Source organism: Euleptes europaea, chromosome 19 (assembly GCF_029931775.1).
Source record: "Euleptes europaea isolate rEulEur1 chromosome 19, rEulEur1.hap1, whole genome shotgun sequence".
In the NCBI taxonomy this organism is placed as follows: domain Eukaryota; kingdom Metazoa; phylum Chordata; class Lepidosauria; order Squamata; family Sphaerodactylidae; genus Euleptes; species Euleptes europaea.
Window position 1 is genome coordinate 2,653,406 of NC_079330.1, and position 17,673 is coordinate 2,671,078.

At 47.9% G+C, this 17,673-nt stretch overlaps 1 protein-coding gene across 1 annotated transcript in view; it reads left to right on the forward strand.

Annotated features, from left to right (window-relative positions):
• Window positions 1-17,673, forward strand: part of MTOR (mechanistic target of rapamycin kinase) — a 91,665-nt gene that overhangs the window by 59,856 nt on the left and 14,136 nt on the right. Inside the window, exons 31-40 of the mRNA XM_056865639.1 lie at window positions 1,083-1,222; window positions 3,588-3,688; window positions 4,357-4,472; window positions 5,008-5,085; window positions 5,192-5,299; window positions 9,998-10,123; window positions 12,542-12,673; window positions 16,010-16,125; window positions 16,331-16,448; window positions 16,820-17,026. Of these exons, the coding sequence (XP_056721617.1) occupies window positions 1,083-1,222; window positions 3,588-3,688; window positions 4,357-4,472; window positions 5,008-5,085; window positions 5,192-5,299; window positions 9,998-10,123; window positions 12,542-12,673; window positions 16,010-16,125; window positions 16,331-16,448; window positions 16,820-17,026 (1,242 nt within the window). The remainder of the gene's footprint in view (window positions 1-1,082; window positions 1,223-3,587; window positions 3,689-4,356; window positions 4,473-5,007; window positions 5,086-5,191; window positions 5,300-9,997; window positions 10,124-12,541; window positions 12,674-16,009; window positions 16,126-16,330; window positions 16,449-16,819; window positions 17,027-17,673) is intronic.

The window sequence follows — 17,673 nt, forward strand, 5'->3', positions numbered from 1 at the left end:
GCCCCAGGTGAGCCGCATGACTGTGGGCTCGGCCGTTAGCTTTATTGTTCCCAAGTTCCTCCCTGCTGCTTTTGTTTAAGTGTGTTGATGTGACTCAGGTTTTGGAGCTGGTAGGGGGCTGGCGAAGAGGGGGAGGCTCTGATGCTCTCCGGCGGTCTCCTGCTGGCCTTTTTCACACTGAGCATAATTAGCATGTGGTGTTCGCTGCCATGCAGTGGCCTAAAGCACAAAAATCCAAAAAGAAAAAAAAAGATTTTTTTCCCCCCAGCAGCAATTTAGGCATGATTGCTAGTATCGTGGATTATGTGCAGTCCTAAACCATAGGGTCGCCATGAGTCGGAAGGGACTTGACGGCACTTAACACACACACACACACACACACACAGAGTTACACCCATCTGTGCCCATTGACTTCAGCGGACCTAGAAGGATTTAACTCTGTTTAGAATGGTTCTCTCTGTGTGTGTGTGTTTGTGAGAGAGAGAGAGAGAGTTGTGAACCAGCAATTTTCCCATTCAGATCTCTCCTCTGTCAGCAGCTTGGGCACGCCACCACCTCCTAACCGCATCACCTCTGTTCCTGTCCATACACACTCATGCACACACACACACATGTCTGCAATAAGAATTAGCAGGCTTGGGGGCTAGGAATAGTTTTTAAGTGAGTTGAAAGTGGTTTAAGAGTGGCATTTGCTTCCCTTGGTGCAGACGCCTGCTTCTCTTTTCTTGCTATTACTTCTGGACAAAGACGTTTGGCCTGTCTTTGAAACTATAAACAAATCTTATTCTAGAAGCACAAGTAAGACGAGTGTTCATATCAAGTGTGGTCATTCCTCTTTCAAACTGCCTTCAACTTTTTAAGAAAACGTATCACCAACCCTTTAGGCTCATTTGTCCCCTTTTTATTTACATTCAGTCTTATTTTTCCACCTGTCCCCTTCTCCTGGAACACCATTAATAGAGCCAGTGGCATCATGTATGTGAGACAACAGATCATTTGGGGAGGTTTCTGTATCTTGGGCCCGACTCCCTCCCTGCGTTAAAACTACTTTTTTATCGGCTGCTCCGCTCTTTCCCACACAGGAAATCCAGGCAACCTGGTATGAGAAACTGCACGAGTGGGAAGATGCTCTGGTGTCCTATGACAAGAAGATGGACACGAACAAGGATGACCCAGAGCTGATGCTGGGGCGCATGCGTTGCCTGGAAGCCCTGGGGGAATGGTAAGAGGGGGCCTGGGCCTTGGTGTCTTTCAAACAACCCACTTCCAACCATCTTTGCACCTTCCTCACAAGGTGTCTGTTGTGGGGGAGAGGAAGGGATTGTAAGCCAGTTTGATTGTCCTTTAAAAGGTAGAGAACGTTGGCATATAAAAAAACAACTCTCCTTCTTCTTCTTCGGTTCATTTCCAAAAAACAGTGGAGTTTTTTAAAAATACAATAATTGCACACTTCTTACTTAGTTGCCCGTGTGTGTGATCTTCAGGGTAGCCCTTCTGTTGTACTCCAGCAAGAATTTTGGGCTACTGAGCTCATGCAGCGCTCCCAGGGGGTCTCCAGTCCTGGCAGTGACTGGACCACAGCAAGGCAGTGTATCAATGTGCCTCCCAACCCTAACCTTTAATAATTATTTTATTAATTTTAATAAATGGTTGCTTTGTTCTATTCAATTTTGGTAATGATTACTGAGTTTATGACACTTGTACTTGGTAACTGCTTTGACACAGAGAGCTTTTGCTGGAGAGCAGGGTATCATTAGTTGGGGGCAGGGAATATAGTGAAAATACCTGACCCCGTATCCTGTGGAAGCCAGATACGGCTTCTGTGGGAATTGTAAGGTGGGTCCCGCAAAAGGGAAAGAAAATGTGGGTGGAGTGTACTTTGCAAGCTCATATGGATAAAGCCCCTTGGCAATCTGTAACATGCCAGTTTTTAAGTGTGCATATTTGGTGTGTGGGGGTGGAGGTGACTCTGCCTTCTGGAGACAAATTGGAAACGACAAGTTCTGTGTAATGCAGCATGCAGTTTCTCCCCGGAGGGTCCAGCAAATCCTTGCAAGCCGTGCCGAAATGGCAAAAGTCTCTTGCTGGTGAGCCTGCATTTTGATGGGTCCTGATGTGAACCCATGTTGATGGCATATGGGGTGGGGGTGGGGGGGCGGGAAGAAATGTTTGTCCGTTGAAGTCACTGCATTGAAGACAAACCAGAGATGTAGAAATTGCACAAAGACTATTTATGACACCAGTTCATCCTACATTTTCCCTACCTTTTTGCATCCTGGTGTGCTTTGAAGAAGGAAGGAAGAAGAGCCCTTTGACAGAGACTCTGAGCTAAATCAGCCAGTGAATAAGGGGTTTTTGCTTTCAGATTGCCCTCCTGGGGGGGTTTGCCCACAGGGCCCCTCTGAGCACCTAATGGCATGTTTAAGAGCAATGTAATCTCAATTTTAAGCAGCAATAAAGTCAGCAAATCAAGTTGTTTAGCAACTTGCAGCAACAAACCTGACCCCAAAAATCACAGAAAAGGGGAGACATTGGCACAAATCTATTATATGCTTTAACTGTTCACTCTTGTGCACAAGCCAAGTTGTAAGAAAACAGAAGTGAGCACCAGCTCAGGTGTGTAATGAAAGGGCCCTGTTGCTTATGCTTAAAAAAAAAAAACCATAAGAAGAGCCTTGCTGGATCAGACCCAATGGTCCATCTAGTCCAGCATCCTGTTTAGCACAGTGGCCAACTAGTTCCTCTGGATGTCCAACACAGGGCATAGACTGAGGCCTTCTACTGATTTTGCTTCCTGGCATTGGTATTCAGAGGTTGATTTAATCTGAAAATGGAGGTTCCTTTCAGTAACCATGGCTTGTAGCCACTGGTAGGCCTGTCCTCCATGAAACTATCTAACCCCCTTTCAAATCCATCTATGCCTGTAGCCATCTCTGCATCCTCCAGCAGCAAATTCCACGTTTTAATCACTTGCTGTGTAAAGAGGTATTTCCTTTTAGCCATCCTGAATCTACTGCCCATCAGCTTCACTGGATGCCCTTGAGTTCTAGCATTTTGGGAGAGGGAGAAAAATTTCTCTTTGTCAATTCTCTCCATCCCATGAATAACTTTATAAACCTCTATTATGTATGTGTGTATCCCCCACCCTTAGTCACCTCTTTGCCTTTTGCCCAGGTCTTGACTTTTGTGGGGGACAGCCAGTGAGTACTGCCAGTGCCTTGCTCCACTGCAAACGGAAAACGTGGCCTCTGTTGAAAATGAGTTGTGCACATGAGGGGCGGACTCTAATCTGGTGAACTGAGTTGGTTTCCCCACTCCTACACATGAAGCTAGCTGGGTGACCTTGGGCTAGTCAGAGTTCTCTTAGAGCTCTCAGTCCCACCTACCTCACAGGGTGTCTGTTGTGGGGAGGGGAAGGGAAGGAGATTGTAAGCTGGTTTGATTCTTCTTTAAGTGGCAGAAAAAGCCAGCATGTAAAAACCAACTCTTCTTCTTCTTCTACCCTAAAAATACAGCAGTGAACTGGGGCAGGGATTCCACGGAAGGAGGTTTTCATCCTAATCACTCTCTGGTGTTTGTCTTCATAGGGGTCAGCTCCACCAACAGTGCTGTGAGAAATGGACGTTGGTGAACGATGAAACCCAGGCCAAAATGGCTCGGATGGCAGCCGCTGCTGCTTGGGGTTTAGGTAACTCCCTTCCCAACGTCTGGCTTATAACCATGCTGAGAAACATTATTTAGCTGCCATTTTACAAAGTGTATAAGAGAGAGAGAAAGAGAGAAGTTCTTCTGCTGACATTTAGAATGGGCCCACAGTAAGGACTGTGGCAGCCTGCTGGGCCCTCTATGACACTTTGGGTCCCTGGGCAAATATCAGACCCCCCCCCCAGTGTGCATAAGTTCTGAACATCTGTACAGGGCTGTCATTGTGTGATGAACTGGACATATTAAGGGGTCTGTTGCAGTTCGGACCTTCAAACCCAGGTCAGAATTGAGCACTTGGTCTCACTTTCCACCAAGAGGCACGAAGGTTTTGGGTGACCCTGCAGTCTGGTCTGTCAGCCTTTGTTGGGTTGCGGCCCTCCCACCTCTCTTTCCTCCTGTGCCTCAAGACCCCTAGTGTGCTCTTAGGCCCGTTTTTGGGCAGCCGAGGAGCACACGGTCACGCTTGGTTCCTCCTTTGCAGAGAGAGGTTTAAAGTATGGGGCTGTCCAGCAAGACTGATAACTTGCTCAGCACTGGATATGAGTTTCCTAGCTAGGAGAGCAGGAGAAATAAACAGTTGAAGGAGATTCAGCCATCCTGTTGAACCCTTCCTCACTCTGAGTGCTGACCCGACCGCCTCTTTGCCTGCAGGTCAGTGGGACAGCATGGAGGAATACACCTGCATGATCCCGAGAGACACCCACGACGGCGCCTTCTATCGGGCTGTGCTGGCACTGCATCAGGACCTCTTTTCATTGGCCCAGCAGGTGAGCATCGGGACCTTCGTGTTGTGAACCCTGATGGGTTCTTTTCAGCAGCTGGCTGTTGTGTCCCCCTCTGGTTTGCCTGCCTTCTTTTCAGTCACGTGTTGCTGTTTCCTCTTGAATGGCCGTGGCTGTCCCTGTTCTCTTTTTGTGTCCATGGTTCTCTGAACCTCCATGTTCAGAGGCTGTTCAGATCTGACTCTGCCTGAGATGGTGGACGGAGCAGACAGTTCTGAGCTAGATGGACCAGTGGTCTGATTGAGGGTAAGGCACTGTCGTAGGTTCAGTTTCTTGACAAGGAACCAAAACTCCACAGGCCCCTCTCTGTAAGGCACTGTTTTATGCTTCATAACCAAAATCCAACCTCTTCTCTCTTCCAGCAAGTGGAAGTGGTGGAATTTCTCGGTAGTATTGAGGGGTTGAAAAATTAGGGTTTGTTCTTCATGAGTGAAGTGTCAGGCATTTAACGCTGGCTTATGCTTGTGTAGCCTTGGAGGTCAAGAAATCTTAGTGGTCTCTTTCTCCCTTTCTCCATCAGTGCATCGATAAAGCCCGAGACCTCTTAGATGCTGAGCTGACAGCTATGGCAGGAGAGAGCTACAGCCGCGCATATGGGGTAAGCGCAGCCCCCTCCCACTATGGCCTCGAGTGCTGCTCTGCCATTTGGGATGCGTTCCGTGCAGTGGTGATTGGGATGGAATGTGATCGCCTGTTTCCTTTAGGCAATGGTATCCTGCCAGATGCTGTCAGAGTTGGAAGAAGTTATCCAGTATAAACTTGTACCAGAACGACGTGAGATCATCCGCCAGATCTGGTGGGAGAGGCTGCAGGTAAAACGGCTGAAGGGTCCCCCTCTACATGGCCAATGCTGCAATCAAATGGAGCAAGCAGACACAGTTTCAGTTTTCTCAGCTTGTATTATTAGTATTAGTATTATTAATCCTGCCCAGTTCCTTGCTCTTTGAGTGGACAGAGAAAGCAAGAGATGAAGTTCTAAGGCTAAGTAACAAATTACAAAGTAATAGCTCATCAGTTCTGGATGGCAGACATCCAGGAATGCTCAATAAATGCAAAATTCATTATCTTCCTACAAAAATATGCAGCTAAAATTAGCTTTCTTGTTGGATGGATAGAGGGAAGCCAGTGCAACACCATTTTTTTTCCTGAAGAGATCTATGTGGGAGTCAGCCTCTGACCCAAGTCTAAGCCTGTCCCAGAGGGTCGGACCAGAACCAACGGGTTGAAATTAAATCAAAAGAATTTCTGTCTAGACATTAGAAAGAATTTTCTAACAGTTAGAGTGGTTCCTCGGTAGAACAGGCTTCCTCGGGAGGTGGTGAGCTATCCTTCACTGGAGATTTTTAAGAGGAGGTTAGATGGCCATCTGTCAGCAATGCTGATTCTGTGACCTTAGGCAGATCATGAGAGGGAGGACATCTTGGCCATCTTCTGGTCACTGGGAGTGTGCGGGGGAGAGATAGTTGTGAATTTCCTGCATTGTGCAGGGGGCTGGACTAGATGACCCTGGTGGTCCCTTCCAACTCTATGATTCTAAGTAATTTGATGGAAAGTTTTATTAACAGTAAATTATTTTAATAGACCGATGAATAAGCCTTGCTGAGGGAAAATCAGCATGGCCCCTGCACACCTATATCCTGCCTCAAATACAACTGTGGGAGTGTGACAGAGGCTTATAATATCATGACAGGTGTGCAGAAAGTCCAAGCTGCTAAACTAGGTGGCCCCTCCTTTGCCCTCCCCAAGCAGGGCTTATGAGCACATATTTTGTTCAGCAATGATGGGCAAGCGAGTTCGAGAATCAGCAGCTTGTCCAAAGCTGTCCAGAAATGTTTTCATCCTTTAGCTCACCTTCATCATGGCCACAGTGTTCTACCTGTGGTTCAGTAGTTTGGCTTGAGCCTTCTTAAAAATGAGGCAGTGTTCAAAATGTGCACGTGATAATAAGCTGCACAATTCCTTGTCAGTTGCTGGTCTGCCATTGAAGATGCTTTCTGTCCAGTTCTGAGTTATTTATCCTTGGACCAAATGGAGCTGGGAGGGAGGGGTGCAGAGAACTCTTGGTGCCTGGTGTTTCCAGGTGAACTGGTGATGGAGGAGGAAATAAACATTCCACGCACCGCTGTCTGGGCTCCAGCCTGAGCATTTGTCCCCAAAGGCAAGCAGAGCAAAGAGCCTCACAGGGAGGGGCAGAGGTCACTTTGTCTTGCTGCTTCTGAGCTGGCACCCGTGGCCTCCAAGGTCATTACAGTAGTCTTCCTTACTCAGCCGCTGCCACAAATGCCTTTTCTGGGTGATGCCAGAACTCCACCTTCCCTCGAGAAGTTCCCCTGGATCTTAGCTGCCCCCTCCTTCTGTCTGCTGTGAGACAGACCCACCAGAGGCTGGCTGGGTAGTCGGCTGCCTGCTGCCCTGGCAGTCGCCCCACCCTGCCCTGGCAGTCTCCCCACCCTTCTCTTCTCCTCACCCTTCTCTCTCCTTCCTTCCTTCCTGCCTGGGCGTCCATGCTGTCTGAGAGCTGTTTACCTGTCCCTGCCAAGAGCTTTGTCCCATTCCCCCTTTCGGGAAGCTGTGACAAAGCTTTCTGCCTCCAATATTGCATTCCTGTCTAGAAAGGCTCAGAGAACATTCCGCCGGAGAGGCAAGGCCGTGAGCGGCAGGGCGGATGAAGTCTGCAGATGCGACTGTTTATGGTGCTGTGAAAAGGGGGTGGGGTGGGAGGCAAACAGAAGCGGTACACAGCGTTCTTGTGCATTTTATAAGCATCTTGCTAATAATTATAGAAAGCCCGCTGGAGCACTTGGCGGAATGTTTATTTGAAATGTCTGGGAGCTCGAGGTTTCCTGCCGAATATGAGGAAAAAAGCCGTGAGCACAGAGTACCTGGGATACATTCAGCTTTCGGCTCTCTTTGTTCCTCCAGGAAAACCATCAGTTCAAATTTCCGTTCCTTCTCCTTGCATTGTAGTTAGGCTGAGAGAGAGAAGTGACCAGCTCTGGATCCCCCTGTGGGCATTGTGGCCGAAGTGGAGATTCGAACCTGTCTCTCCCCAGCCCTCGCCCAACACCCTACCCCAGAGCTTCAGTCCTTGGCCTGAATGCAAGCCAGTATCTTGAGCTTCCTACACTAGGTAGACATTCTTATGGAAACAAAGGAGCTGTTGTTTAGAGAGCCACTATGGTGAAGTGGAGAGAGTATTGGACTTTGCCCGGCCATGCCCGGGTTCAAATCCCCATTTGGCACAAAGCTGACCGAATGAATTTGGGCCAATTGCACACTCAGTCTGACCTACTTCACAGGATTGTTGTACAGAAAAAATGGGATTACCCCTATGTAGAGGAGAGGGATCAATTACTCCCCAGCTGTGGGAAGAAGTACAAGTTGCACATCTGATCGGGGGGGGGGTAGTCCTGTGAAGCTGTTCTTTTTTGCATATTCTATGTCGTCATAGGAGCCCAGAGTGGCGCAGAGTGGTAAGCTTCAGTACTGTAGTCCAAGCTCTGCTCACGACCTGAGTTTGATCCCTATGGAAGTTGGTTTCAGGTAGCCGGCTCAAGGTTGACTCAGCCTTCCATCCTTCCGAGGTCGTTAAAATGAGGACCCAGCTTGCTGGGGATAAAGGGAAGATGACTGAGGAAGGCACTGGCAAACCACCCCGTAAACAAAGTCTGCCTAGTAAACGTTGGGATGTGACGTCACCCCATGGGTCAGGAATGACCCAGCGCTTGCACAGGGGACCTTTACCTTTACCTTATGTCATCACAACTACAAGGACTAGGAACTTGTGTTTCATGACACCAGTGAAAAACAGATGGAGTAGGAAGCCGAATTTCCAGGCCTGAAGTTAGGTTCCACACAGAGTTCAGCACATTTGTGGGATTATTGAAGACGGTCTTCCCCGCCACCATCTTCCCTTCGCACCCGCAAAGCGGACTCACCGTTCTCTCACCCAGCAGCAGTAATCCTGTTTTCCATCCCTGCCCCTGGAAGGTTCTGTACAGGGGATGGAGCCCCTGAATTCCCGCCAGGCCCTGCCTCCGTCTGCGCCGTGGTGGGTATTGAGCTGCCGTGGCTGGCGGCCCCAGCAGGCGAGAAGCAGACGGGTCTGCTGATTTCGTTTGCCAGCCAACAACACACCCGTTGTCGAGGTGGTGGCCTCATCGCTACAGAGGCAGCAGAAATGCCAGCTCTGGGCAGAAGGGACAGGAAAACACTGTAATAAAAAGAGTGTGTGAGGATGAATGACAGGCACAGAGAGACAGAGGACACCCAGCCCCCCCCCTTCTTTTTCTCCCTTCTTGTTTTTGTGCCTTTTGCTGGCACTAGTCACGGTCGAAACCCAGAATAGTGTGAAGTTCTTTTTGGAAATGTCGTTAGACCCCTGCCTTGTTGTTTTGAAAGGGATTTAGGTGAACACAGAAGTTACTGCTTCGTTTTTGAATCCGTTCCTGTTTCAGGAGGTTGATTGTTCATCCCTTTCCCTCCCTCCTTCCCTTTTTCCATTAATGAACATCTTTAAACTTGGAGAATTGGGTCAGCTTCTTGCACAGGGGCTACTATGAAGAGTTCCAGTTCCAATTCACAGTTAGACACCTTCAGGAAGGAGCGGTGTGCAAATGGGGGAAATATATATATTTTGTGTGTGTGTGTGTGTGTGAGAGAGAAAGAGAGAGAGACTGATTCTGCTAATGCTGAATGAAGCTTGTGTTTCCTAAAGGGGCACTTCACTGTTTTATTCTATATTTATGACAGCTTGTTTGAGGCACAGCACTCCCTGTTGTGTCCTCACTGCAAAGTATATACATAAAGTAAATAATGTAATTTAATTTAAGTTCAGAAGCTGCTTCATGCATTTCCCCTGGAAAGGCATTTCTTAGGGTTGGGCCCACCACCAAAAAGGCATTGTTCTCACTGAGGCCAAAGGAACATCCCCAAAGATGGCAAGCTCCAGGGAAACTGTTGATCTGAGTGGAATTGGCAGGTAGGTCCATATAGGGCCTCTCTATAGGATGGAAAGGGTCTCTCGCCCCCAAGCCATCGTTACACAATAATTTTTAAAAAATTATGCAGGTGGCCGGCACTACACCTGGTGGAAATGCATTCGGGTAGTTTAATTTGTTTGGGGGAGGGTTGGGATTTTGTTAATTAGTTTTTTGCATCCTCCCCTTCCTCCCAAGGAGCTTAGAGCAGGTATCTAGCCTTGTCTCCTGATAATTTTGTCCTCACAGTAACCTTGTCAGGTAAGTTAGTCTGAATTATAGTGACTGGTTCAAGGTAGCCCACGGAGCGTCATGGCGTAAAGGAGGCTTAAACTTCCGTCTCTCTCATCTTTACATCCCAGTGGCTCTTGTATGCCATGGACTGACAGTGTTTGGTATGCTTCTGCTTCTCCTTCTGAATCTTCTGCTGCTTCTTGTCTGACACCCACTGCCTCTTAATTTTAGTTTGGCAGAGAAGGCGACCAGGACAGCAAATACTCAGCGAGTCTGTTTCTGCTTCCATTTTGGCAGGGCTGCCAGCGGATCGTTGAGGACTGGCAGAGGATACTCATGGTCCGGTCCCTTGTTGTCAACCCCCACGAGGACATGAGAACGTGGCTCAAGTATGCCAGTTTGTGCGGCAAGAGCGGGAGGCTGGTAAGTGCACCGGACGTCTGTCTTGCCCAGCGAACCAAATACAGGTAGCTGAAGCCAGCGTGAGCAACAGACGCTGAGTCAGCAGGTGCTGGGACCAGGTGGCTGGTTCCATTAACACCCCTTGCCTCCCCAGAACCATAGGTCTAAGACCAAAACGTGTAATAGCAAACATGATGGGTTCAGGTATCTGATGCATTTGTATGAAGAAGAGTTGGTTTTTATACGCCAACTTTCTCTACCACTTACGGAAGAATCACTACACCACGCTGGCTCACGTGGAGTCTTGCATGCAAAAAGTTGCTTACCCCTCCCATCATTCTGCCTCAGCATGTGCATTGCTTCCTTGTTACAAGCTTAGTTATGGGTTTTTTATGTAATTGTAATAATATTTATTACTTCAGAAGAGCTTGTTGAATCTCAAACAATTCCCACTCGTGGTTGGCTACTGTAAAAAAAGCATTTACCTCCAAAAGGAAGAAAAAAAATCCGCATGAGTTCTGGAAACGGCTCTTGTTCAAATCCCTTGAAGCAGATGAATTATGGCAGCAACAGGTCTCTCTTGGAAGCAGCAGCTTTTTCACCGCAGTTGTTGACAGCTTTTTGTGTGTGTATACTCACACACAAGTGGAACCCTTCCACTGCAAACTCTGCCTTCTCTTGGATCCGTGCCTCTCACTGGACAGTTTCTTTACACTGACTCAGGGTCTCTAAGGGATAAGAAAGCAAGAAGATGCCTCAGCAAGGACAGTAATAGCATTTTTATAATATAAGAGGAATGCAAGTTTCCTCTTCCATTTGTGTGGCCGGAGAGCAAAAGCTGGCCTGCCTGTTGTTGCTTAGAACTAGTTCCAGGAAGGACCCCAGGATCTAAAGAGAGCCAGCATGGTGTAGTGGTTAAGAACGGTGGTTTGGAGCTGTTGAGTCTGATCTGGAGAACCGGGTTTGATTCCCTGCTCCTCCACATGAGTGGCGGAGGCTAATCTGGTGAACTGGATTTGTTTCCCCACTCCTACACACAAAGCCAGCTGGATGACCTTGGGCTAGTCAAAGTTCTCTCAGCCCCACCTACCTCCCAGGGTGTCTGTTGTGGGGAGGGGAAGGGAAGGCGATTGTAAGCCGGTTTGATTCTCCCTTAAGTGGCAGAGAAAGTCGGCATATAAAAACCAACTCTTCTTCTTCTAGTTTGGGACTGATACATACATTGCTTTTGCTAAGGATTGCAATTCATGGTCACTCTCATACGCTGCACACCTGGAAAACTTGTAAGATGCAAAACAGTAGCAGACAGATCTTGCCGCTGTCGGAACCACGCGCCAAGATGATTTCGGGACTTGACTGCAGGTGGGATCCATGGTGTGCTACGAGCTGGAGTTGTCGCATAATTAAAGAAATCCTTGTTTATTTTTTAAACTTCTTTTTGCTTTTGAGTTATAGTGGTACAAAACATAATAGGGATAGGAAAAGCTGAAGAGGCATTCCTTACTGTGGAGAGAGAGGAGGGGGGATGATTCTTCTCAAAAGGTACCCATGGATTTATAAAAAGAAGAAGAATGTGCTGTCAGGTCGTAGCTGACTCACGGTGACCCCTTCCAGCTTACCAGCGTGGTGTAGTGGTTAAGAGCAGTGGTTTGGAGCAGTGGAGTCTGATCTGGAGAACCGGGTTTGATTCCCCGCTCCTCCACATGAGCGGCAGAGGCTTATCTGGTTAATGGAATTTGTTTCCCCACTCCTACACACGAAGCCAGCTGGGTGACCTTGGGCTAGTCACAGCTCTCTCAGCCTCACCCACCTCACAGGGTGTCTGTTGTGGGGAGGGGAAGGGAAGGCGATTGTAAGCCGGCTTGATTCTGCCTTAAGTGGTAGAGAAAGTTGGCATATAAAAACCAACTCTTCTTCTTCTTCCATGGGGCTTTCCAGGCAACAGACAAGCAGAGGTGGTTTACCTGTCTTCCTCTGCATAGCAACCCCAATCTTTGGTGGTCTCCCATCCAAGTGCAGATTTCTAAGCTCTTACATCAAAGCAGAAATGTGTAAGGTGGTGGTTTCTTAAATCTGTTGTCCATATAATAGGAAGCACTTTTCCTAGCTGGTATAGGTTCTTCTTCAGTAAGACCAAGAAAGGGACCTTGGGGTGGTAGTGGATAGCTCAGTGAAAATGTCAGTCCAGTGTGCAGCTTCTGTGAAAAAGGCAAATTCAATCCTGGTCTTAATTAAAACAGATAATAAAACTGCTGCTGTCATACTGCCCTTATACAGATCTATGATGAGACCACCTTCAGTATACTGTGTACAGTTCTGGTCACCGCACCTGAAAAAGGATATTGTGGAGCTTATGTCCTCATGTTCTTAATTTTTAATGCCTGGATAGTTGGAAGTGTTCGCTGCACTAACCTGTCCTCTCCTGTTTGTTCGCTCAAGGCATTGGCCCACAAGACCCTCGTGTTGCTCCTGGGAGTGGACCCGTCCCGGCAGCTGGATCACCCCTTGCCAACTGTTCATCCTCAGGTGACCTATGCATACATGAAGCACATGTGGAAAAGCGCCCGCAAGGTAAATGCTGTGAAGAATCTCAAAAATCTCTCCCCCACCCCACCCCCCGGCAGCCAATTGCTCCATTCCTTATAACTATTGCTCAGCTAGGAGCAAAAGGAAGGCTGGCCCTTCACCCCCCAGCCACCTCCCCCAGTTTCGATGTACAGATGATTTCCTTCTCTGCCCCCATGGTTTTCTGTAGCTCTCTGTGTGTGTGTTTGTGCCCGTCGGTGCGTCTTGGTTCCTGATGTATGTTGCTGGTCAGTAAGGAAACAAGCAAGCATGTTGCATAGCTGGCAAAGATCTTTGCAGACAAAATACCTTTTTGCAGACAAAAAAAACAACAACCATCCAGCCGACAAACAGCTGGAAAAGGCCCCAGCCAAATAGTTTGGCTCCGCAGGGCCCAGGACCGAGTCTGTCTGGCACTGCAGCACGAGGAGAATTTACATAATCGAATCCAATAAATCTCAGCCTGGGCGGCTTCTCTTTCCCTTCGAATGTGTACTTAAAGTCCCTACTCCTGACTGTGATGCCACATCATTTCCTCCCTTCAGCCCTCCCTCACCGCCGATCCTGCCAGCTGCGGGGGCTGAAGCCGTCCTGGCCCAGTCTCCCTGCCGCTCATCTGCTCCAAAGCAGTAGGAGCCGTTGGCAGAGGGCTCTTTCTGTATTTTGATTACCAATTCTTATAGACCATACTAGCAATATCACAGTGCATGAAATAAGTGAATAGAGCCATATTTCAACAGTGAAGAAGAAGAGTTGGTTTTTACATGCCGACTTTCCCTACCACTTAAGGGAGACTCAGACCGGTTTACAATCACCTTCCCTTCCCCTCCACACAACAGACGCCCTGTGAGGTGGGTGGGGCTGAGAGAGCTCTAAGAGAGCTGTGACTAGCCCAAGGTCACCCAGCTGGCTTTGTGTGTAGGAGTGGGGAAACAAATCCAATTCACCAGATTAGCCTCCGCTGCTCATGTGGAGGAGTGGGGAATCAAACCCGGTTCTCCAGATCAGAGTCCACCACTCCAAAAAGTAATCACAGATATGTATCTTTGCTCACTTAGAAAATGTATTTAGATATTTAAAATACTGATAAGCCTTACCCAGGGGGAACTGAATTTTTTTTTAAGTCTTCTCATCCATTTTTGTCCCGCTTCTCCTCTAAGTAATTCAGGACAACACACCTGGTTCTCCTCTTCCCCACTGTACCCTTCCAACAACCCTGCGAGGTAGGATTTGTTGAGACATAATGACTGGCCTGAAAGTCACTCAAGAAACTTCATGGCTGACAGGGAACTTTTGAACCCAGGACTTCCCAGTCCTACTCTAACCCTAGCATGTAACATCAAAATGGGGCATACCATGGTTAGCACAAAGTTCCAAACTGTGTGCAGTTTGGAGGATCAGAATGCATTGTAAAAATTAGACCACATTCTCAGTAATTTTTATGACAACTCTGCATGGTTAGGTCAGTTTGTTACCCCCTATTGCAGATGTTTGGGGGGATGACTGTTTCATGAACTGGACATTTTCTAGCTCACAATTCACACCTGTTCGGCAGTACATCGTATCAGCTCCTCAGCAGTAACGCATCTTTGCTGACATCCCACTTTCTTGATAATTGAATGACCATGTTTAAAGGCATAGGTGATGTCACCACTGAAGGGGCCGTGGCTCAGTGATAGAGCATCTGCTTGGCATGCAGAAGGTCCCAGGTTCAATCCCCGGCATCTCCAGTTAAAGGGACTAGGAAAGTAGGTGATGTGAAAGACCTCTGCCTGAGACCCTGGAGAGCCGCTGCCGGTCTGAGTAGACGATACTGACTTTGATGGATCGAGAGTCTGATTCGGTATAAGGCAGCTTCATGTGAAGCAGCATTCAGAGTGTGGGCAGGTAACGGCTGACTTTGCTCGTTAAATGTCTCTTTATAACAAGAGAAATGTTCACTGCTGTAAACAGAACAGAAGCAAATAGCACCACAGAGCTCCTGACCTGAAATGACCTCTTTTTTTCCAATTTCAAGAGTTTTAGCTCCAAATTGCCTCCAGTGATGCACGAGCGCCCGTCTGTCTGACCTTTACAGCCAACCTTTTCTTCTCATTTTTCCACCAGATTTTAAAGAATCTCCCGTTCAAATTTATTTTTGTTGTTGTGTGTCTTCGCAAGGTTGTGACAGGAACAGTGCGCAATGTGCTGTTCCACTAGATATGTAATGCACTGGAAATGAAGCAGCCACTATCATAATGCCCTAATATAAATCTGTGATGCAGCGACATTTGGGAAACTGCACAGTTCTGGTCACCCCATCTCAGAAAAGGGTATTGTGAATCTGGAAATGTATGTGGAAAATGCCAACCAAAGTGATGAAGGGATTGGGACCCCTTGCATACAAGGAAAGGTTAAAGAGCTTGTGGGCTTTTCAGTTTTTTTAAAAAACTAAGTTGGGCATGATAGAAGTTTATAAAATTAGGCATGGTATGTTTAATGAGAGAACTTTTCTCTCCCTTTCCCAAATACAAGAATTGTTGGGACACCCAGTGGAGTGGAATCAGAGTAGACAAAAGAAAGTACAGGTTGGGTATCCCTTATCCGGACTGCTTTGGACCAGAAGTGGTCCATATTTCAGATCTTTCTGTATTTTGGAATATTTTGTAATTTTTGCATAAACATAATGAGATATCTTGGGGGTGAGACCCAAGTCTGAACATGAAATTCATTTATGCTTTATGTATACTTTATACACGTCACCTGAATGTAATTTTAAACTATATTTTTAATAATTTTGTGTGCATTGAACCATCAGTGGCACTGCTGAGGGCCTGTGAGTCATGCCTGTATGCCAGCTCAAAAGGTTTTTGGATCAGTCCGGATATTGGATGTCCGGATAAGGGATACTCAACCTCCGCTACTTCACACGATGCATACTTCACTTGTGGAACTCACCAACACAGGACTATTGGTGTGATACAGTAGTGCAGCTCTTTGTACATGCTAACAAGAGAGACTGCAGGAGCTGGTCTCTGCTGTCTGAGGCCTTTGTCATTGGAGATGCCTGGGACTGAACCTGGGACCTCCTGTGTGCAAACCACGTGTTTTACCATTGTGCTTGTGGGCAGCCCTTTCGAAAGTATTTGTATAGCCTATGAGTGGAAGACTTTACGTGTGAAAGCCCAGCCTGTGCCTCAAGGATTTGTTAGCAGGTGCTGAGGATCCAGGTCTGCTTTTGGGAAAGGCTGGGGAAAAGGGATGAGGAGAGGATCCAGTCTGCCTTCTCCGTAGAAGACTGGCAAAGGCTCCCTGGCATTGATGCTTCTTAACAGCCTTTCCAACCACCCGTTCCTGTTGCAGATCGATGCGTTCCAACACATGCAGCACTTTGTTCAGACCATGCAGCAACAGGCGCAGCACGCCATCGCCACCGAAGACCAGCAGCACAGGCAGGAGCTCCACAAGCTCATGGCACGGTCAGTACCTCCCTCCGGAGCGCTCTGCACCCAGCTAGCGACAGTGGGCACATTGACCAGACATGGGGGGGAAGCCCTAACCTCAGACCTCTGGCCATATACCAGCAACGGAGTAACCCCAGCAGAAGCATCCTCGGCGGAGAACTCTCCTTGGTCCCTCAGCTGCTGCTGCTTATGCTTTTTTCCTGCTTTGTTTTGCTCTCAGCTGCTTTCTGAAACTGGGCGAATGGCAGCTGAACCTCCAAGGCATCAACGAGAGCACCATCCCCAAGGTCCTGCAGTATTACAGTGCCTCCACCGAGCACGACCGCAACTGGTACAAGGTAAGCGAGGGGAAGGAATGAAGCCCACGGCTCATGGAATGAGATGCAGTTCATCAAGGGGTTTAATCCCAACCCAGTTTGACAGGCTGACTTGAGCACGGGCTCTCTTGAATAGAGAATCAACATGCAGCTTTTACAGGATGTCATGTTTCTGTCAGGTTCGAGTCCAGTAGCACCTTAGAGACCAACCAGGTTTTGGGGGTATAAGCTTTTGAGAGTCAAAGCTCCCTTTGTCAGATACGATTTGGCATATAGATATCTCTTGAGTCCTTATATAAGGGGGTCCCCTGGTCCTCCAGGCACCCAGCACTGAGCTAGCCCAGGCCATTCTGACTCTCATGATAACTGTGGTGGTCGTCTCCCTTTGACAGGCTTGGCATGCCTGGGCAGTAATGAATTTCGAGGCGGTGCTTCACTACAAACACCAGAACCAAGCCAGGGACGAGAAGAAGAAGCTGCGCCACGCCAGTGGGGCCAGTGTCACCAGCGCCAACACCGAAGGCAGCAATAGCGAGAGCGAGGCGGAAAGCACCGAGAACAGCCCCGTCCCGTCGCCTGTGCAAAAGAAGGTGATGGAGGTAGGACCCCAGCCCAAGGGCTGCCTGGGGGCTGGAGGGCTTCCTGTCGAAGGGGAGGCTCTTGGTCCCTCTGCTTAGACTATTGGGTATGTTTAGCCAGGAGAGGAGAAGATGGAGAGGGGATATGATAACCATCTTCAAGTACTTGAAGGGCTGTCATATGGAGGAGGGTGTTGAGTTGTTTTCTGTTGCCCCAGAAGGTTGGACCAGAACCATCGGGTTGAAATTAAATCAAAAGAGTTTCCATCTAGACATTAGGAAGAATTTTCTAACAGTTAGAGCGGTTCCTCAGTGGAACAACAGGCTTTCAGGAGGTGGTGAGCTCTCCTTCCCTGGAGGTTTTTAAGCAGAGGCTAGATGGCCATCTGTCAGCAATGCTGATTCTATGATTTTGGGCAGATCATGAGAGGGAGGGCATCTTTATTTATTTATTTTTGTGATTTATAGCCCGCTGTCCCTGACCGAAGCCAGGCTCAGAGCAGATAACATAATATAAAATACATTAATATAATCAATAATAATTTCCTGCATTGTGCAGGGGGTTGGACTAGATGACCCTGGTAGTCCCTTCCAACTCTGTTATTCTATGATTTATTGTTTTATACATACAGTAGATGTAGGGGTGTGTGGATGGCCATCTCTACAGA